Source organism: Cyprinus carpio, chromosome A19, assembly GCF_018340385.1.
Source record: "Cyprinus carpio isolate SPL01 chromosome A19, ASM1834038v1, whole genome shotgun sequence".
Lineage (NCBI taxonomy): Eukaryota > Metazoa > Chordata > Actinopteri > Cypriniformes > Cyprinidae > Cyprinus > Cyprinus carpio.
In genome coordinates, this window is record NC_056590.1 from 5,964,494 (window position 1) to 5,983,646 (window position 19,153).

Sequence of the window (19,153 nt, forward strand, 5' to 3'; positions counted from 1 at the left end):
GTGCTGAGAACATAATCTCTCTTTGAAGTCGATCTTAAAAAGGCTTAATAATGATAATAATGAAGTAATAATAGTAATTAAGGCATTAATTGTTTTTGAGACTTTGACATTGAATTCAAAAGTAAACGAGTCTCTGAAGTTGCTCCGGTTTTGTTTTGTCATCGGGCCGTCGAAGGCTGTGAGAGTCAGTCCCTGACGAGCAGTTCTGGCTGTCCTCAGATCTGCTGGAGGAGACGGAGAAGCTGATGTGTATAAGGAGAAGGTGGAGGTGCATCCCTCGGCAGGCGGCAGCGCAAGGAGAGCAGGCGAGGCTGCAGGCAGCAGGTGAAGGAGCTGGAGGCGGGAGCTGGAGGAGCAGGTTGAGCCGTCTGCAGGAGCTGCATGGGAGACGCAGCTCTCACCGCACCGAGACGGAGTCTTAGACCTGGTGTGTCTGCAGCAGCAGATACAGAGTGCCTTTAGAGAAAACAGCTGGAGAGAAAACCGCAAGTTCCATGGACGTGAGTCACTGTCAGCATGCTGCTGCTTCAAACCTGCACTTTTATTTCTCACAATTAGGACTTTTTTTCCTCTGTAATCTGAGTTTAATCGCAATGTTCGCAATCTGAATTATGCGTTCTTGGCAATTCTTTTTTTGTTGCGCAATTCTCAAATTTTTCACAAGCGTAAGTAAATCAACAATTCTGTTTTTATCACTAGTTCTGACTTTTTGATTCTGGTTTATTAATTCTGACACTTTTTTTTTGCAAGTTCTTATTTAAGCTGTGCACAATTCTGACTTTTATTCTTTGTAATCTGAGTTTATATCTCACAATTGAATATTTCTTGCATTTTTGTTTTTGTATTGTGATTTTGTATTTTAGCGTAATTCTCACTTTTTCTCACAATTCTGTTTTTCTCAAAGTTATTCTTTTTCTTTAATTTTGAATTTTTGTTTCCACATAATTCTGGCTTTTTTTGCGCAATTCTGACTTTTTTTATCTGTAATCTGAGTTTATAGGTCGCCATGGTGCAATATTTCTTGTTTAGTTCGGATTTTGTTGCGCAATTCAAATTTTTCGTCCAGTAATTCTCACAAGGTTCTGATTTTCTCAGAATTTTTGACGTCTTTTCCTTCATCATAATTCAGGGGGTTAGTGGTTGTTTTTCCACAATTTGGGGATTTTTTTTCACAATTTCACGGGTTATATCTGCAATGCGGAGTTATATCTCGTTTATATAATTTGCAGGGTCTTTTAATATTTTTTGCATTCACTTTTTTCCCTCCCAATTCTGAGTTTATTGCGCAATTCTGAATTTTCTCGTAATTCTCACTTTTTCTCACAGTTCTGCTTTTCTCGTAATTGTGATTTTTTCCCCTCATAATTCTGTTTTTTTTTTTTTTTTTCGCAAATGGGAGTCATTTCACAATTCCTGACTTTTTTCTCTCCCTCGCAATTCAGTACGTTATGATCTTCGCAATACGTTATGCACTTTATATTTTTCAGCATATTCTCGCAATTCGATTTATTTGTCGCACAATTCAGATTTCCTCTATATTTTGACTTTTTTTTCTCACATTCCTAGTTTCTTTCGTCAAATTCTGAAAGTTTTCTCAGAATGTAATTTTTACTTTTTTCCCTCCGCAATTCTTGAGTCAGTCCGCGCAAATTCGGACTTTTTTCTCGCAATTCATTTGAATCCTTATACGTTTAACGTTTCTTATATTCTTTCGGAGCACATTCTGCTTTTTTTTTCCTCCCAATTCCTGATTTTTTTCTTCACAATTTATTCTTTTTCAAAGTTCCGAAAGTTCTTTTTTTTTTTTTTCTTGCCCAATTCTACTTGCGCAATTCTGGACTTCTCTAGAATTGTACATTTTTTTTTTGCGCAATTCAACTTTTTTTCTTGCAATTCATATTTTTTTTTGTGACATATTACTCTCGAATTCTGCTTTTTTGTTTTTTTAACCGCACTTTTTTTTTACTTTTCAGTTTTTCGGACTTCTGCTTTGATTTTTCCTCAATGTGTTTTTATTTTCTTTAATTTTACGTACATTTTTCTCATTTTTTTGTCTCTGTGTATATCAGGAGCAGGCGGTGGACCGCGAGCACGAGCGAGACGTAGGAGATTCACAACCTGGAGCAGCAGGCTGAAGAATCCGCCAAAACACAGACAAGGAAGTGACCGGCGGGACAGAGAGGTGCGGCTAGTGTCACTCTCACACTGCGACTTCAGACAGGCCTGTCTCCTTGAGCTATATAACACATTTGCACTAAAACTTAAAACCGTTAACAAAAAAAGATAATAAATACGTTAAATAACATGGAAATATTTAAAATATATGATGTTCAAGGAAACATTGCTCATTTTCATTGATGTACGAAATATCAAACAAAGAAGACTACAAATTAATGTATATTTTTTTAAAATTAAAGACTATAACATACATCGAATATACGAAGACGACGAATACTATATGAATAATAAAATATAATTTGTATTATTGTAAATGATAATGTAAAATCTAAAACTAAAAACTAATTTAAACTAAGAATAAAAAGTATAAAAGTATCGTAAAATGCCTAAGATACACACTGATGGTATCGATAGAATTTAAACTAAGAATAAAAAGTATAAAAGTATCTTAAAAATGCATAAATAATTCTGGTTGGTATATTATATATTTTTTATGGTTGTATCTTTTGAGTCATTATGGTGTTTGAATTGATTAAAGGTAAGTGAGTAAGAATCACAGTCAGTTGCCAGGCAGCGACCACCACACAACACACACACACCCACACACACACACTCATACTCGTCTGGGCGTCATCTAGCGGTGTGTGTCAGGTGTAGTGGGCTCGTGTGTGTGTGTGTGTCATGACAGTGGTGTTGCTGACAGTCTGTGTGTGGTCCTGTGTTTGTGTGTGTGTGTGTGTTTGGTGTGATCACACACACACACACACACAGTGTGTGAGTGCCTGTCTCTGGTGACGTCATCGTGTGGGTTGTGTGTGTGTGTGTATGCAGTGCTTCAGCACAGTCTGTTGAATGTCATACTCTGTTTCTGTGTGGCGCTGTTGTGGATCGTCGTGTGTGACTGGTGTGATGTGTGGTGTGTCCTCTGTCTGAGCTGTGTCTGGTGTTTGTGTGTGTGTGTGTGTGTGCAGAATGTGTGAATGTGGTGTATGTGTGAGAGAGACCAGGGAGATGTGAGTATGTCTGTTTGTGTGTGTGTGTGTCTATGGTGTCTGGTGTGTGGGTGTGTGTCATGCACAGTGGTGTCAGTGTGTGTGTGTGTCTCTGTCTCGTGTGTGAGTGTGTCAGAGTGTGAATGTGTGTGTGTGTGTGTGGGTGCTGAGTGTCTGTGTATGTGTGTGTGTGTGTCTGTGTGTGTGTGTGTTGTATGTGTGTGTGTGATGTGTGTGTGGTGTGTCTCGTCGGTGTTGTGTGTCTGTGTGTGTGTGATCAGTGTGTGTGTGGAGTCTGTTTCTGTGTGTGTGTGGTGTGATGGTCTCTGTGTGTCTCGTGTGTGTGTGTGTGTGTGTGGTGTGTGTGTGTTGTGTGTGTGTGTGGAGTGCTGTGTGTGGTGTGTGAGTGCGTATGTGTGTGTGTATGTGTCTGTGTGTGAGTGTGTGTGTGTGTGTGTGCATGGGTGTGCACTGTGTGAGTGTGTGTGTATGTGTGTGTGTGTGTGTGTGTGTGTGTGTTACTGTGTCTGTGTGTGTGTGTGTGTGTGTGTGTCTGTGTGTGTTGTGTGTGTGTGTGTGTGTGTGTGTGTGTGTGTGTGTGTATCTTGTGTGTGTCTCACGTGTGTGTGTGTGTGTTTCTCACGTGTGTGTTGTGTGTGCAGGTTGAGGAGGTCCAGCATGTGTCTATGGCGGTCAGAGCAGACGTCACACTGGAAGCACAGCTGCAAACAGAGCGAGAGGCTCTGGACAGGAAGGAGAAAGAGGTACTTCCTGTCACCTTACCTAATCATCTATGAGCACCCATCAGCTCCATGCATTACACAGCAGAACCTGTTTTATGACTCCACATCGTGCTCCTCACTCAGAGTAAACTCTTCAGTGTAGAACAGAACCAGTTTTTAAAAGCATGGAAACAGTACTTTAGTGTCAGAGAGCATCACTACTGTCCTTCATACTGTAATACTCAACCGTCCCACCGCAAGCCTGAGAAACCTCTTCATTGTGGAGACGATTCCCGTTTCCATGGTAACAGCCACTATTATGGGTAGTGTAGAACATCACTGTAAAATAGGTTATGGGCAAAAATCAGTTTCTTGTGGATTTTTTTATTTTTTCTGGATTCTTTTATATTTTTCCTGTTTTAATTTTTCTTTAGTAACATCTGAAAATCTTTAGTAAGCAGAAAGCACACAGTTAACTGAAATCATACAAATTATACAAATCATACACAAAAAACTATACAAATTAACAAGAATTTAACAAATAATATTTAAAAATTTTCTATGAAATCATTTTTTTCCCCTCAAATTTTTTTTTTCCTGAATTGCATGTTTTTTTTTACAATATTTCTGCATTCTGTTTTAATGGTCAAATTAAAGTTTAGTAATCAAAAAGAAGTAACAAGAAGAATCATGCAACATACAATTTATTAAACGTTTAATAAAAACTAAATTGTAGGTTTTTAAAAAACTAAATCCATTCCATATTTTCCCCCCTAAATTCCATTTTATTCCCACCCCCAATTTATTTTATTTTTTTCTGGATTTCGTTCTCATGTTTAAATTTAATTTAGTAGCAATCCGAAAGCATGTCTAATTAACTAAAATTATAAAATTTATACAATTTCACAACAATTTATTAAAAGTAATTTAAAAGCAAATCTTTATTAAATCTGTATTAAATGTTTTATTTCCATTTATAACCAAAACGCATATCTAATCAATTAAATTCATAAAACTTTGACCATATAATAATTTATTACATTTTTGTTTTACAGTAAGAGGGCCTTATGAAATGGTTTATTTTTTTTTACAGAAATGATTTGTTGTCTGTTTCTGGATGTATGAATTAATACGAATGTATTATCAAAAACGGTGGTAATCAAATGAAGGCATAAATCATTTAAAAATGCACATGGGTCAAACACATTTAGATGTCTGCATCAAAATAAATGTACAAAAGTGATTTTGTATCCATAGAAAGCACATTAAATATAAGCAAAGTGTCTACTTTTAAGGTTTTAAATAAGTTTTTGTAGAATAAAATGTCAAAATTTAGTTGAAATAATGTTACATCATCATTAAGTGTAACACAATACTTATGTAAAAATCCAAAAACAACATTCTTATTCTGACGTGTACATATTAAAATATATAAAAGAATAAGCTAGCATATTAAATTTGAATGTTTTACATGAATAAAAAATGGTCAAAACCTAGAATAGTGGCTAATTTTAAAAACTAATTAGTATTTGTGGGGTGAAAGTAATTAGTCTTTTAATGTGTTGTAAATATGCCTGACAATATTAAATGTGTGATATTTTGTTGATTTTCTTGTGTAAATCGTGGAAAAATGTATGATATTTATTTTTTGCTCAGAAAAACGTAAACAAAATTGCATTTAAATTAAACAGAAAATGTTTTTACTACTTTTTTTGGGGGAAAAACAACAGTTTAAAGCAGTATTCCACTTATTGTTTTTTTTATGCTTAAACCCGTTTTCGTCTTGGACCCCACATGTGAAAATAGACTTCTGAAAGTAAAGCATGGAAGCAAACTTGTGATGTTTCTAAACAGATGAAGTAGTGAGCTCTTGTCACAGTGCCCTGTTTGCGTGCGCAGATCGTGAATCTGGAGGAGCAGCTGGAGCAGTTTCGTGAGGAGCTGGAGAACAAGAGCGAGGAGGTGAATCAGCTCCACATGCAGCTGGAGATCCAGAGGAAGGAGATCAGCGTCCATCAGCAGGACCTGCAGGATCAGGCCCGGCTCGCTCAGGTCCGATTCGGTGGGTTCTGAAGAGCATTACTGCTGTCTGAGGGCCCGTTCACATCAAGAGCAGTCACTATATTAGCATCTACACCAACAGACGGGGCACGTTCTGATTGTTAGAAGCAGTGTTCATTTAGTTAATGAAGAGTGTGACCAAAAATGTTAGTTGAAAGCGTTTTTTTTCCCATGACTAAGATGTGACCAAAAATGTTAGTTGATGAGCTTTTTTTGACGAGACGATAAGAAGGTCAGTTATGGAAAATAAGACGCAGACTAAAATGTTTTTGCGCTCGCTCTCACACTTCAGCTTCTGCGTGTTCTGTGTTTGTGAAGAGCATTACTAGGCCCGTATAAAATCCGTTTTATTTTTCACCAAATTCAGTTTTATTTTTTTGTTTCAAATTCCATTTTTTCCCCCGTTTCAGTTTTTCTGGATTTCGTTTTAATTTTTCTGGTCTCCTTTTTAATGGTTATTAATATTATTATTAATCAAAAAGCATGTCTAAATAATTTTCTAAATAATGAAACTCATACTATTTTACATCAATTTATTAAAAGGTCAACAAAAATTACATATTTAGGGCTCTATGAAATCCAATTCCATTCAGTTTTTTTTTTTTCCAAATTCCATTTTGTTCTGTTTTAATTTTTATGGATTTCGTTTTTTTTTTTTTTTTTTTTTTTTTATTTTTTTTTTTATTTTATTATTTTATCTTTGAAGTAAATTTTTTTTCATTTTTTTTTTTTTTTTTAATAGTTAAATTAAATTTTATTTATCAAAAAGCATGTCTAAATAATTGTCTAAATAATGAAACTTATACCATTTCACATCAATTTATTAAAAGGTCAACAAAAATTACATATTTAGGGCCCTTTGAAATCCATTTCCATTCAGTTTTATTTATTTTTTTCCAAATTCCATTTTGTTCCGTTTTAATTTTTATGGATTCCGTTTTTATTTTTATGTATTTATTTATTTATTTATTTATTTATTTATTTTATTTTTTTTTTTTTTTTGTTGTTGTTTTATTTTATTTTATTTTATTTTTTTATTTTTTAATTTATTTATTTTGTTTATTTATTTTTTTTTTTAATGGTTGAATTCAATTTTATTTAGCAAAAAGCATGTCTAAATAATTGTCTAAATAATGAAACTTATATTATTTCACATCAATTTATTAAAAGGTCAACAAAAATTACATGTTTAGGGCCCTAAGAAATGTTTTATTTTTTCGCACCGTGTTTTATTGTCATCAAATTCTGTGTTTTAGCATGTCTTATTATTTAAACGCATGCGTAATTTATTCTTTTTTTTTTTTGAAATGTGTTTCTTAATGAAAGTTAAATTTATTTTTCTTTTTTTTTTGGTGAGTGGAGGGGGTTTTCAGTTAAATTTAAAGCGTTGATTATATTTTTTGTGTTTGTTCTATGTTTTGTTCTAGTGTTATTTTTTTTTGTTTCTAATGTCTTCAAGTTAAACCGGACTTTTTATTTTGGACGGTTCCGCCGTGAAATACCGTGATATGACGCTAGTTTTGCTGAAATTAAGCACGCTAAAATGCTCGTGGAGTGTTATAAGCGCAGTTTTTTGTCATCCGTCTCTTTAAATGCTCAAGATTCTGATTTCAGCTGGAAAAATTCACTTGTTGTTATCGTTAAAAATTATGATGTGGACTCGTTATTTCTTACAGTTATAGCAACTGTTAAAATGTTTTAGTATATTATAGTTATCTATAGTGTGTGATGTGAACGGGCCTTAATGTTCAGGGTCATTTAGATTTCGGTTAAATGTATGTGTTGATGTGTATTTATTAATGTCTCTTTCAGAGCGAAACCCACTCTTTACTGCAGTCGTCACATTGCACAATATTTTATTTGTTTTTGTGTTTTTTTTGATTTCGCTGTTTTTTCCAATACAAATATTTAAACACATATAAATCAAGATAAAAGAGAATAAATGTAAATCTGCCTGTGGGGCCAGAAAAAAAAGATAAAACTAAAGATGAAACTAGTTTATTTTATTAAGTATTAAATTTGTATTTTTTCAAAGTTTTATTCAGCTTATTTTATTTGATTTATTTATTTTTTTTTGGCCCATTTGACAGATATTTGGTCTGGTTTTTAAGACATAAACACTTCATTTTTTTTTTTGTTAAATCATGATATGTCTATATACATATATATAAACTTAGTTTGTTGATTCTTGTTGTTGTTGATTTTTACTGGAAAACAAGACAAAAATACAAAGTAAGAAAATCTTTTTTTTTTTTTTTTTTTTTTTTTTTGCAGTGCACATCTCATACAGTCTGTCTGATTTATATGTTTATTTATACATGTATGTATGTGTAAGTTTAAGTTTTCATTGAAGTCAACATGAAACGTTTGCAGTTTAAAAAATCAAAAATACAATTTACAAGAAAAAATTACTGGCAACGGGGTCCGAAAAATACTCTTAATTCAGTGGGAAGACAATGCAATGGGAAAGTTGTTTTAAAATAAATTTGCTTAATTTTAAAACAATTTCAGAAAACAAGACTTAATATATTATGTATTTTTCATTCTCGAGTAAATGCATTTTAATTTAAGAATATTTCCATATTTGAAAGAGAAAACGACGAGTAAAACAGTAATTTCTGCAGATTATGAAGACAATCGTTGTTCTTTGTAACACGCACAGATGAATCACTCTCACTGAGACTCAGTTTTGAGTTCATGTTGACTTTGAATATGAATCTGAGGGTCAAACCGGATCTGAGTCCTGCCGCCGCCAGAATTAGCCCCCACAGACAGGAACCCTATCCTAAATTCAGATTCATGTGATGATTGTTTAAACTTCTTGAAGGTCTTGGAGGAGAAGGCACAGGCAGATTAGCCGTCCTCTTAACGAGCAGCTCGTTACGCATCCTCACACGGGAAAAACAGACCCTGAGAAAGAGGTAAAGACGTATACAGATGTCGTGGAAAACACGGCGGCTGTCGGCGCGTGACGCACTCACATGCATATAGCAGGAAAGCCGTGATCGTGTGTGTGTGTGTGTGTGGTGTGTGGTGTGTGTTTCGTCTGTCGGGGTTGGTTTGCACCTCATGTCTTCTGCCAGCTTTGTTTTTTGCATCTTATTTTTAGTCAATAGCAACAGGGACACAAATGGTGAAAGGAATCAGCTTCTGGTTTACAGAAGTGCAAATGAACTCATAGTGCAGTTTGGCTTTATACAGGATTGTTTGCGTTATTCAGACTGCATGTACTTGGATGTGATACCGTGCAAACGCCTGACCTAAGATCTTTGATTGAAATGGAACTCCTGCTCCTCGCTGCTGTGAGTCATTGATGGTGGGTTTGGTTTGGTGTTTTGTTCTGCCAGTTGTGCTTACTTTAGTCCTCTCACACCCTCCTGGTAAAAGGGATAATTCAACCAGAAGGGAAATTATCTCCACCAAAACTCATATGTTTGTGTTGTGGAAAGTGAAATGAGTGTTTTAGAAAAAAATTTTCACCGCTGCTTTTTTTCCATACGTGGAGTGAATTGAGACAGTACGCTGTCAAAATTTGACATGAAAGTGCCGTATATTATAATTAAATAGTCCCTTTAACTTGTTCTTTAGTTGTTATGTTTAGTATCATGATATAAAAAAATTTTATTATATCGTGGTTTATTTTGTATTTTGTAGTTTCCATTTTATTTTTAGTGACTTTTTTCCATTTTTATTAGTTATTTTTTAAATATGTCGTTGTAGTTTGGTATACATTTTTTTTATTTACATTTTTTTATTAATATCGTGAGTTTATTTTTGTAGTTTCCATTTTAATTTTAGTTACTTTTTTCATTTTTATTAGTTATTTTTTTAAATATGTCTTTGTAGTTTTTATACATTTTTATTTATATTTTTTATTAATATATTTTTTGTTTATTTTTGTATTTTCCATTTTAATTTTAGTTACAGTTTTTTTTATTAGTTTTTTTAAAATAGGTCTTTGTAGTTTTTATACATGTTTTTATATTTTTTATTAATATTTTGAGTTTATTTTTTGTATTTTCCATTTTAATTTTAGTTAGTTTTTTCGTTTTTATTAGTTATTTTTTTAAAATATGTCTGTGTAGTTTTATACAATTTTATTTTTTTATACATGTTTTGCTTATTTTTAGTATATCAAGTATTTCCAGCACGTTTAAGCTCTAAAATAAATGTTATTTTTAATTGAATAACAAAATATACTAATTCAAAATGAAAGAATACGTCAAATATACGTCATTATAACCAGTAGATGGCAGTAAAGGAGCACTTATTGGCTTATTAGTCATTCATTTCCACGTTTTGCCTTGTATTTTGAAATTATAAAATCGCTATTATAAAATGTCAAGTCATCAAGAAATCAAAGTTTGTCAAAGTTTTGCACTTTTTACATTTACATTTAGTCATTTAGCAGACATTTTTATCCAAAGCGACTTCTAGAGAGGACTGTTACAATTGTTAAGGCGACTTACAGATGAGGAATGTTGCGAAAGTCACAAAATGTCTTGGAAAAACAAACTTTTCTTGAATCACACATCGAGAGCGTTTTATAATCTTTTAATATAACGCTACAAAAAAAGTTAATTTTGCATGTTACAGTTGTTAATAAAATATATTTATTACCATGAAATACCGTAATTTAATCCTCAGTAACGATTAACGTCACTGTATGAAAGAGAGCAGCCAGTTTACTAACACGCCTTCTTTTTGCTCCCTGAAAAAGTCATACGGGTCGATGATGACAGAATATTTATATTTGCATAAAATATTCCTTGAGGAATTTATTGCAACACTGATGTATCTGAGTCAGAGGTGTTTTCACGGCTAGATGAAAATGTCTCAAATCGCTAAATCTTAGTCTTTTGTGGCGAGTGAACACTGTTCAGATTATCTGTGATTTTGACCAAGACCTAACATTCATTCAGTTTTTTAAAAGAATGCATCGTCGAAAATAAACATTTTGTCATCATTGATCACTCATGCTCATGTTGTTCCAACCTTTTTTTAATGAAATGCACAGAATGTCTGAGCCTCTGTTTTTCATACGATGAAAGTGTGTAGTGTTTTATACTGCTGATACCATAATAATTCATATGATTCCTGCTCTGTATTCCTGCTGAAGTCCTGATCATTAACAATGAACTCTTCAGTTATTCAGAGGAATGGAATATAAAATATACATCGGGATTTTTTAGTGAAGTGATGCACTGATATTTCAGCATCCAAAAAATAATAAAAAAATTGTGCTTTTTTGTCTTCCAATGTTTGAATTTTGAACAGTAAAGCCTCTGTTTGTGCAGTACTTTGTTTGCCAAAATAAAGAAAGCAAATTGTTAAATTTTCATGAGATTACATTTTAAAGGGTTAATTAAATTGTTCATATTATTTAAATTAGGTCTTTTTTATTATAGTTTTAAAATTAGTCTGTTGTATTTAAAATGATTTTTAATATATATGAATAAATAAAAAAAACATACTTCATGGGGTAATTTAATATAATTTTGAAACTTTAATAAAAAATTAATAAAGTATTAAATTTGTAAAGATTAAATTTAGTTTATTAGACATTGTTTTTTGATTAATTGAAAGGTTTATTAAGTCATTAAAAATTTTATTAAGATGTAAAAAGAATTTGGGATAAATAAACTCTAATTTGGGGAAAACATTAAAATGTCATAAAATAAAAATAAAACAGAATTTTGGGGAAAAAAGGAAAAATTAGTTAAAAAAATAAATAAAATATATATATATACTTATATATATATATATATATATATATATATATATAATAAAAAATTCAATAGGGCTCTAAAAATTTAATTTTTAATAAATTGTTAAATTGTAGGTTTCATGAATTAAATTTTTTTTTTTTTTTTTTGATTGCTAAAATTTAATATTAACCATTCAAAAGAGATCCAGGAAAAAATAAAATTGGAAGGCTTTCAGTTTTCAAGTTTCAGCACTGCCTTTACATCACTTTTCTGTTTTGTTTTTGAATCTTGGAAGTAAAATGCCATCAGCCTTCAATGCTGTGTATCAGCAGCCAGAACATTTGACAAATATCTTCTTATCAAATAATACTGGGTTTTAACAACATGTGGGTGACGGTTTAAGATTGAACCAAGGCACTGAAAGGTGAATGTTCTCTGAGCTGGTCTGTTGGTCTGCAGGCGCTGGAGGAGAAGGACGAGGTTCTGCGAGGCGCTTGAGGCGCAGTTGGACGTGTCTGCGGAGCTCGCAGGGAGCGTCTGAAGAGGAACACCGAGGAGGAGGTGGAAGCAGCTCAACGCCGTCATCGAGAAGCTCTCAGCAGGAGCTGTCCCACACAATCGAGCACAAAGCAGCTTCACATGACAGAGCGACGAGATGAAGCAGAGGATGGACGAGGTGACGACGGAGCTGGACACGCTGAAGTCTGCCCACCGCTCGCTGCAGTTGAAGAGGTGGATGGGGGGTCCCTTGCAGAGGGGGACCGCTGGCGGAGCTGGAGGAGGCTCGGCGGAGAAGACCGCTGCGTTTGTGGTGGTCCATGGCCCCATGGTGCAGGGCGCTGGAGGAAGAGCGCAGGGTCACAGGTCATGAGCTTGATGAGCGCCCGCGTGGAGGAGAAGGACTTCCGGAGCTGCGCACCTGCAGGTCAGGTGTTTCTTCCTCGTTAAACAAAACTATGACGGAAAATCATTCCTTGACGAGCTTTTTATTCTACTGAGATTAAAACACAGACATCATTAAACTGGTATTTTTCTTCACACGACTTGAAAGAGGAGAAAAAAATCAAAACGCTGCACGAAATTTGCATTGCTTGGGGTGCGCCAGATATCATTTTAAATCCCCCCATATAGTGGTAATTTTTAACAGAAAACATAGATGAAAAATATTAGTTGACAACCTTTTTTATGACCTAAAGTGAGACAAAAACAAGGCCACAAACATCTTTAAACACTAACTCTGTCTTTATCAAAATAACTATGTCTATGTCGACTTATAATATTATTTATGTATGATTAATCTCTGTATATCTTTCTTAATTTTTATGTGTTGTTCTTCAACGTAAAAGCGGAGAAAAAAAGGCAGACCTGCCCGAGTTTTCATGCATGGGGTTGCCAGATGTCAAGAGTTTAAATCCCCCTTCTAATGATGAGTTTGTTAATGTAAACTATGGTGAAAATATTCATTGATGACCTTTTTATGACTGAAATGAGACTGAAATGAGACAAAAACAAGGCGACAGACATAATTAAACACTATGATTATATCATCATTCAAGTCCATTGACAAAAAAGCATGACTAAGATGTAGTTTAAAACAATAAAAACTCAAACATCCAAAATTTCTCCATAATTTTCTTTCAATAAAATAGGTGGAAGAAACAAATCTCCTACCCGCACGGAGTTTTGCATGTTTAGTGTTGCCAGATGTCAGTTAAATCCCCCCTATCTAGTCTAATATTGTTTACAAAAACAATCACAAAATATATTAGTTGACAACCTTTTTTTATGACAAATGAGACTAAACAAGGCGACAGACATCATTAAACACTAACTCTGACTATATCAACATGCAATATCACTGACGACCTGATAAAAACTCTCTGTATCCACAATTTTCTCTGTATTTTATTTAACACTTAAGAGGAGAATAAATCCAGACCTCCACAAGTTTTCATGCGTGGGGGTTGTTCATATTTCAAAAGTTAAGATCCTCATCCCCTCTCTCAGTGTTAATATGGGTAACCACTAATATTGTTAACAAAAACTGATGAAAAATTAGTTGGCAACCTTAATATTGTTAACAAAACATTTGACATCAATTAAAAACTCTAACTGTGATTAGTCTCAACATGGCGTAATCGTTTGTGAAAAAAATAAAAACTCGATATCCAAAGATTCTCAACAGTTCTTGCTAGAGCAAAAAAAAATAACAGAAATCTAGATCATTGTGAGTTTTCATGGGTGCGGTTGGCAGATGTCAAGCGCTTAGTCTCCCTATCTATTAAGTTCCGTTAATCAAACAATGAATAAAAATATTATGTAAATGACAAAACGAGGACAAAAAACGGACTATGAACATCAACATCATTAAACACTAAACGTGACTGTCCAAAATGTAATATTTATGATAATCAAATGAGTATTAAAAAAAACTAAACGCCCTCTATTCCAAAAAAAAAATATATACACCTCCACTAGTTTTCATGCTTATGCTGTGGCCTGATTTTCAAGGGTGTGTAGCTTAGAGTATTTTATTTTGTAACAAAAAATGACCAAAGTAATTTGGGTACAGATCTTTTTTTCTTCAAGAGATGATACCGAGATCTTAAACACTAACTATTATTATATCAAGATGCGATATCATTGACGGTAAAAAGACGTGACTAAAATCTAGTAAAAACCAAAAAACACACATGTATGATCTAAATTTCTCTTTAAGATTCCGTCACCCAAAAAGTAGAAAAAATATAGACCTCCTTAAGTTTTCATGGTTGTGGTTGCCAGATTTAAAGAGTTTAAATCCCCCTATTTAGTATTAATTTGGTTGAAGAAAACAATGACCACACAATATGCTGTGAATGAATTTTTTTCAACAGGCAATTTCATTGACGAAAAAGTAAAATGTAGGTTTTTTTTTTTGGTTTTTTTTTAAACTCTCTATATTAAAAAATACTCTATATTTTTTTCAACAAAAAAGGGGGAGAAAAATGTAGGCATCCAACAGTTTATCCCCCAATTATTCAAAAGACAACAATAATGATCAGTAATCGCGATTATAATTTTGTAAGCAAAAATACTGATCCACCAGTTTAATGTCGCATGACTAAAATTTATATTGAATACAGCTAGCCTCAAATTTCCCAGACTAAAACTAGACTAAACCACCAACAGACAGTTGACCCGCTAAAAGGACATTTGACACAGGACTGAAACTGAATATACAAAACCGCTGACATAATTCACACTGATAGCAGGTTTCAGTTGGAACAAGCGCAAACGGACCGCCCGACGCTCTTACACCGCTAAAGTGATCTCATCTGGAGGCAGAAACTCAGGAGCAGGTGGCCGCCGTCCTGGTCATCCAAGCACAACTGGGAGCCGTCCCAGGACTGCAAACCAAAGAGCTCCGCGCAGAAGACAACGTGGTCCCAAGCGCGCAGCTGCAGTCTGAGGGCCCCCCACGCAGGCATCCTCCGCTGAAAAGAAGACGGTCTGCTGAACGTAGAAACTGCAGGACGTGGAGGCAGGTCCTGAGCGGGAGGCAGAAGGACGCAGGAGCGGCAGAATCAGCTGTTAAGGCAGCTCTGAGGAGGAGGTGCATGGAGTACGAAGAGTAGGTTAGCCCTGGATGATCGACCTACTTGAACCACTTAGACCCAAACCAGCCCATGCCCAGACGCGCTCCGACCCCAGCCCAAACGCCCGCTGAGGTGCGTCACTGCTGTTATAAACAAGAGGCACAAAGTTGATTTTAGAAAAGCAGGACAAATGTGATTGCATTCTTTGCTGGGTTTTTGTTTGTAGGCTGCAAACATCATGCAATAAGCATTATTGTGTTTAGTTATATCAATATGATAAGTGGTCCCTCCGATATATTTTCATGGACGCGATATTATCGGCCGATATTTATCATTTTTTTTATTATCAGTCATCAGCCGATCATTTTTTCTATTTGGGCTATACGTGTTGGGACTTTTATTTTGACAGCGCTCATAGTTTCCTTTCCTTATGTCTTTTATTTTATTATACTTTAAGCGTTTGTTTAACATTTTCTGTCTAAAAAAATAATACAGGAAAATGCTATAACACTTTTCCATATATTGGTCGGCCCCCATGTGTCTTATTTTGGATAAAATATTATAATATGAGTACGGAAGCAGGAAGTTTCAATATCAATAATCGTCAAGTATGAATTTGTGTACTTACTATTTTTAACTCAAATAATATTTAATTGTAAAACATTTTATTTAGTTGTTTAATTAAAGCAACAGCCTTTTTGATTTTGTACTATAGATATAGTAAAATAAGCCATACAAGTTTGTATTTCAATGAATTCGTGCATTCCCTTCTTATAACTCACTTTATGGTTGTTGAGATCAATTTCTCTGAAGAGATCTGTTATAGTGCAGTGTGTGGAGATATATCTCGTATATTCTTTCCCACTCTTTCTCATCTGCAAGGCGGCAGCTGAAGGGCGGTCAGGAGTCGCTGTCTGAAAGCTGCCTGGATGAGGGCAAATGTTCGAACTGCGTCCCACGAAAGAGTACTTGACCTGCTACAGATAACTTAGCCCCAAGGCGTCAGGAGGAGATTCCGAGGTACAAACACCGCCGTCCTGCAGAATCGAGTTTTACAAAATTTCCAAATTTGCGCAAAATTAAACTTTGTTTTTTTATATATATATATATATAATAAGAATAGTTTTCATTTACCATAGATTATTGTATTAGGGATTTTTCCAGTCAGTAAATTATGCCTTTATTGTTTCTTTGAGACCATAAGTTTTGTCATTTATTTTCGCTGCGAAATGCCGACTTATCAGGATTGGCAAAAAAAAAATCAACCCCCTATGTGATTTTTACGTTGGATTCCGCATCAAGATTCAGATTGTCTCGATTTCAAAATTTATTATTATAGTCACTAAAAATAAATGGAAATTTGAAACTTTTGTCTGGGCAGAACTAACTGCAATACAATAAGTTTTATGTTGTTTTTCATATTATATTTTTATGTTCCGTCAAGTCCTTATATTGGATTTTAAGTAACAGCATGTTTTTTACAATATTTTAGTTTTAAGGAGGTTTTACTGTCAAAAAAAAAAAAAAAGAAAAAAAAAAAGTGTTTGTAGGACCGTGCATGAATGTTGTCTTGTTATTATTATTTCGTTTTTATTACAACATTTAAAATAATAAATATTATATTTATGGTGTTTCACTGTAAAAAAAATATTTAAGGAACAAATTACTCTAAAATGTTGAATTTTTATGTATTATTATTAGTATTTTAGTTACTTAGTCAACTTTCAATAACTGTGGTTTGTAGGTCTGCAGAATTTATCCAAATAAAAAATCACTATGTTATAAAATCTTTTTTATATCATTATGATTTATTATAAATAAAACTATATAATAGTGCTGCACAATTTGGCCAAAATTGTGTGATTATATATTGATTTGATGATAAAACAATAATATAGTAATTTTATTATTTGATATATTATTGTTGCTAAATAAAAAATATTTAACAATATTACTAATGCATTATTTCACCATAAAATAAAAAAATAGTTTACTTATAAAAAAAAATACAAATTATTTTCTTAATTTTTTTCTTTCTAGTAACAAATGTATTTTTTATGGTTTTAGATGTAGTTCAAATCCTTTAGGAACAGATGAATGTGTTTTAAAACAGTGTGTTGCCTGATCATTTTATCAGTATGAAGGAGAGGCAGGAGCTCACAGCTCCAAGTAAGAATTTAACCCGCGCAGGTCACGGCACACATGACCGCGTGAAAAAGACGACGCTGCCGGACGGCTGAACTTCTCCAGGGCTGCAGGAGGCCCAGGTCAGTGAGCAGCAACAAGGGCTGGGATTTTTCAGGGATCAGAGGTCGGTGAGGAAGTGCTGCAGGTGCGTTTTTTACAGCTTTACTGCGGTTTAAAATCAATTAAAACCACAATCACCATTTTTCAAATGGCAAGGCATTATTAGAAAAAGGGTTTGGGGTTTTTCCATCCAAATAAAAGGGGTTTTTACAAAAATTTCCCCCCCTTCCATCAAGATTTGGGACATAAAAATTTTTAATTTTTTTTAAAAAAAATCTCTTCTGCTCATCAAGGTGCATTATTTGATGAAATACAAAAAAATACAGTAATCTTGAAAAATTTATTACAATATAAAATAAGGGGTTTTTCTATTTAATACCCTTTAAATATAATTTATTTCTGTAAAGCGAAGCAAATTTCCATCATCTTTATCGTTAAGGTCTTCAGAATAATTTAATATGAGATTTTTTATTAGAATTATCCAACATTGCGCTGACATATTTTTTTGGAACGCAATACATTTTCTAGGATTCTTTGATAAATAAAAAAGGTTAAAAGAAAGCATTTATTCACAATCAAATCTTTTCTAACAAATATAAATCTTTGCGTATCACTTCTTAACCAATTTAACACATCTTGCTGAATACAAGTTTTAATTTCTTTCAAAAAACATTTTCAGCACTGATAATAAATCATCATATTCGAATGTTTCTGAAGATCATGTGACACTGAAGACTGGAGTAATGATGCTGAAAATACAGCTGCACATCACAGAAATACATTACAGATTAATGTATATTAAATAGATAACGTTATTTTACCTCATAATAATCTTTCACCATATTAAATTTTTTCCTGTATTGCTGATCAAATAAACGCAGCCTTGTGAACAGACAAAACTCTAAAACTGTAAAAACATTAAAAATTATTGTGATCCCAAACTTTTGACCGCTTGTGTGTGTGTGTGTGTTTATATATATATACACCGTACACATGCATATTATGTAAACACGTTTTATTTTGAATCCCATTAATCAATTTGACTGCATTATTTATTATATAATTTTTAGAATATTAATAATAATAAGTATTTTTATATATCAATATTGACATTTAATTAAAATATTTAGGGAAAATACAAACAAGCACAGGAAACATGATTTATTTTAAATCACTTTTTTACTAAAATCTCATTTTTAAATCGCAAAAGCACCCTTTAAATCAGTGAAGTGCGTTTTTATTAACTGTTTAAACTTCTTTATATTTCCTATTTCCATTTTAATTGTATTTTTTTAGAATTGTGTGGTTTTTGTCATGTTTATTTAATTATTTTGTGTGTGTGTGTGTGTGTGTGCATGTATTAATTTGTATTTAAATTTTAGTACATCACAAAATTTAGGAATGTTGCCTTGGCAACTAACCGAAATAAAATAAGTAATTTTTAAAAATGTTTTTTTTTTTTTTTTTTTTTTTTTTTTTTTTGGGAAAGGATTTTTTGTTTTATTTTTTTAGTTTTAATTACTATAACAGAAATTATTTTCAGGAATACTTATATAAATGCCAATAGTTATGTCATCAGAAAAATTGCAATTAGATTTCCCTGTCCCTAAACGGTGCAGCAGCCGTCTGGATTCTGGGCTCATTGTTGATGTTGTTTGTGTTCAGGA

At 33.3% G+C, this 19,153-nt stretch overlaps 1 protein-coding gene across 2 annotated transcripts in view; it reads left to right on the forward strand.

Annotated features, from left to right (window-relative positions):
* Positions 1-12,181, forward strand: part of LOC122148752 (A-kinase anchor protein 9-like) — a 22,234-nt gene extending 10,053 nt beyond the window's left edge. Inside the window, exons 2-4 of one of the 2 annotated variants that reach the window (XM_042776150.1) lie at positions 3,832-3,934; positions 5,792-5,944; positions 12,121-12,181. In XM_042776150.1, the coding sequence (XP_042632084.1) occupies positions 3,832-3,934; positions 5,792-5,944; positions 12,121-12,159 (295 nt within the window). In that variant the 3' untranslated portion in view covers positions 12,160-12,181. Of the gene's footprint in view, positions 1-3,831; positions 3,935-5,791; positions 5,945-8,780; positions 8,828-12,120 lie in introns of those variants that run through there. The other variant, XM_042776151.1, reaches the window with a different exon arrangement.
* The last annotated feature ends 6,972 nt before the right edge of the window (positions 12,182-19,153 follow it).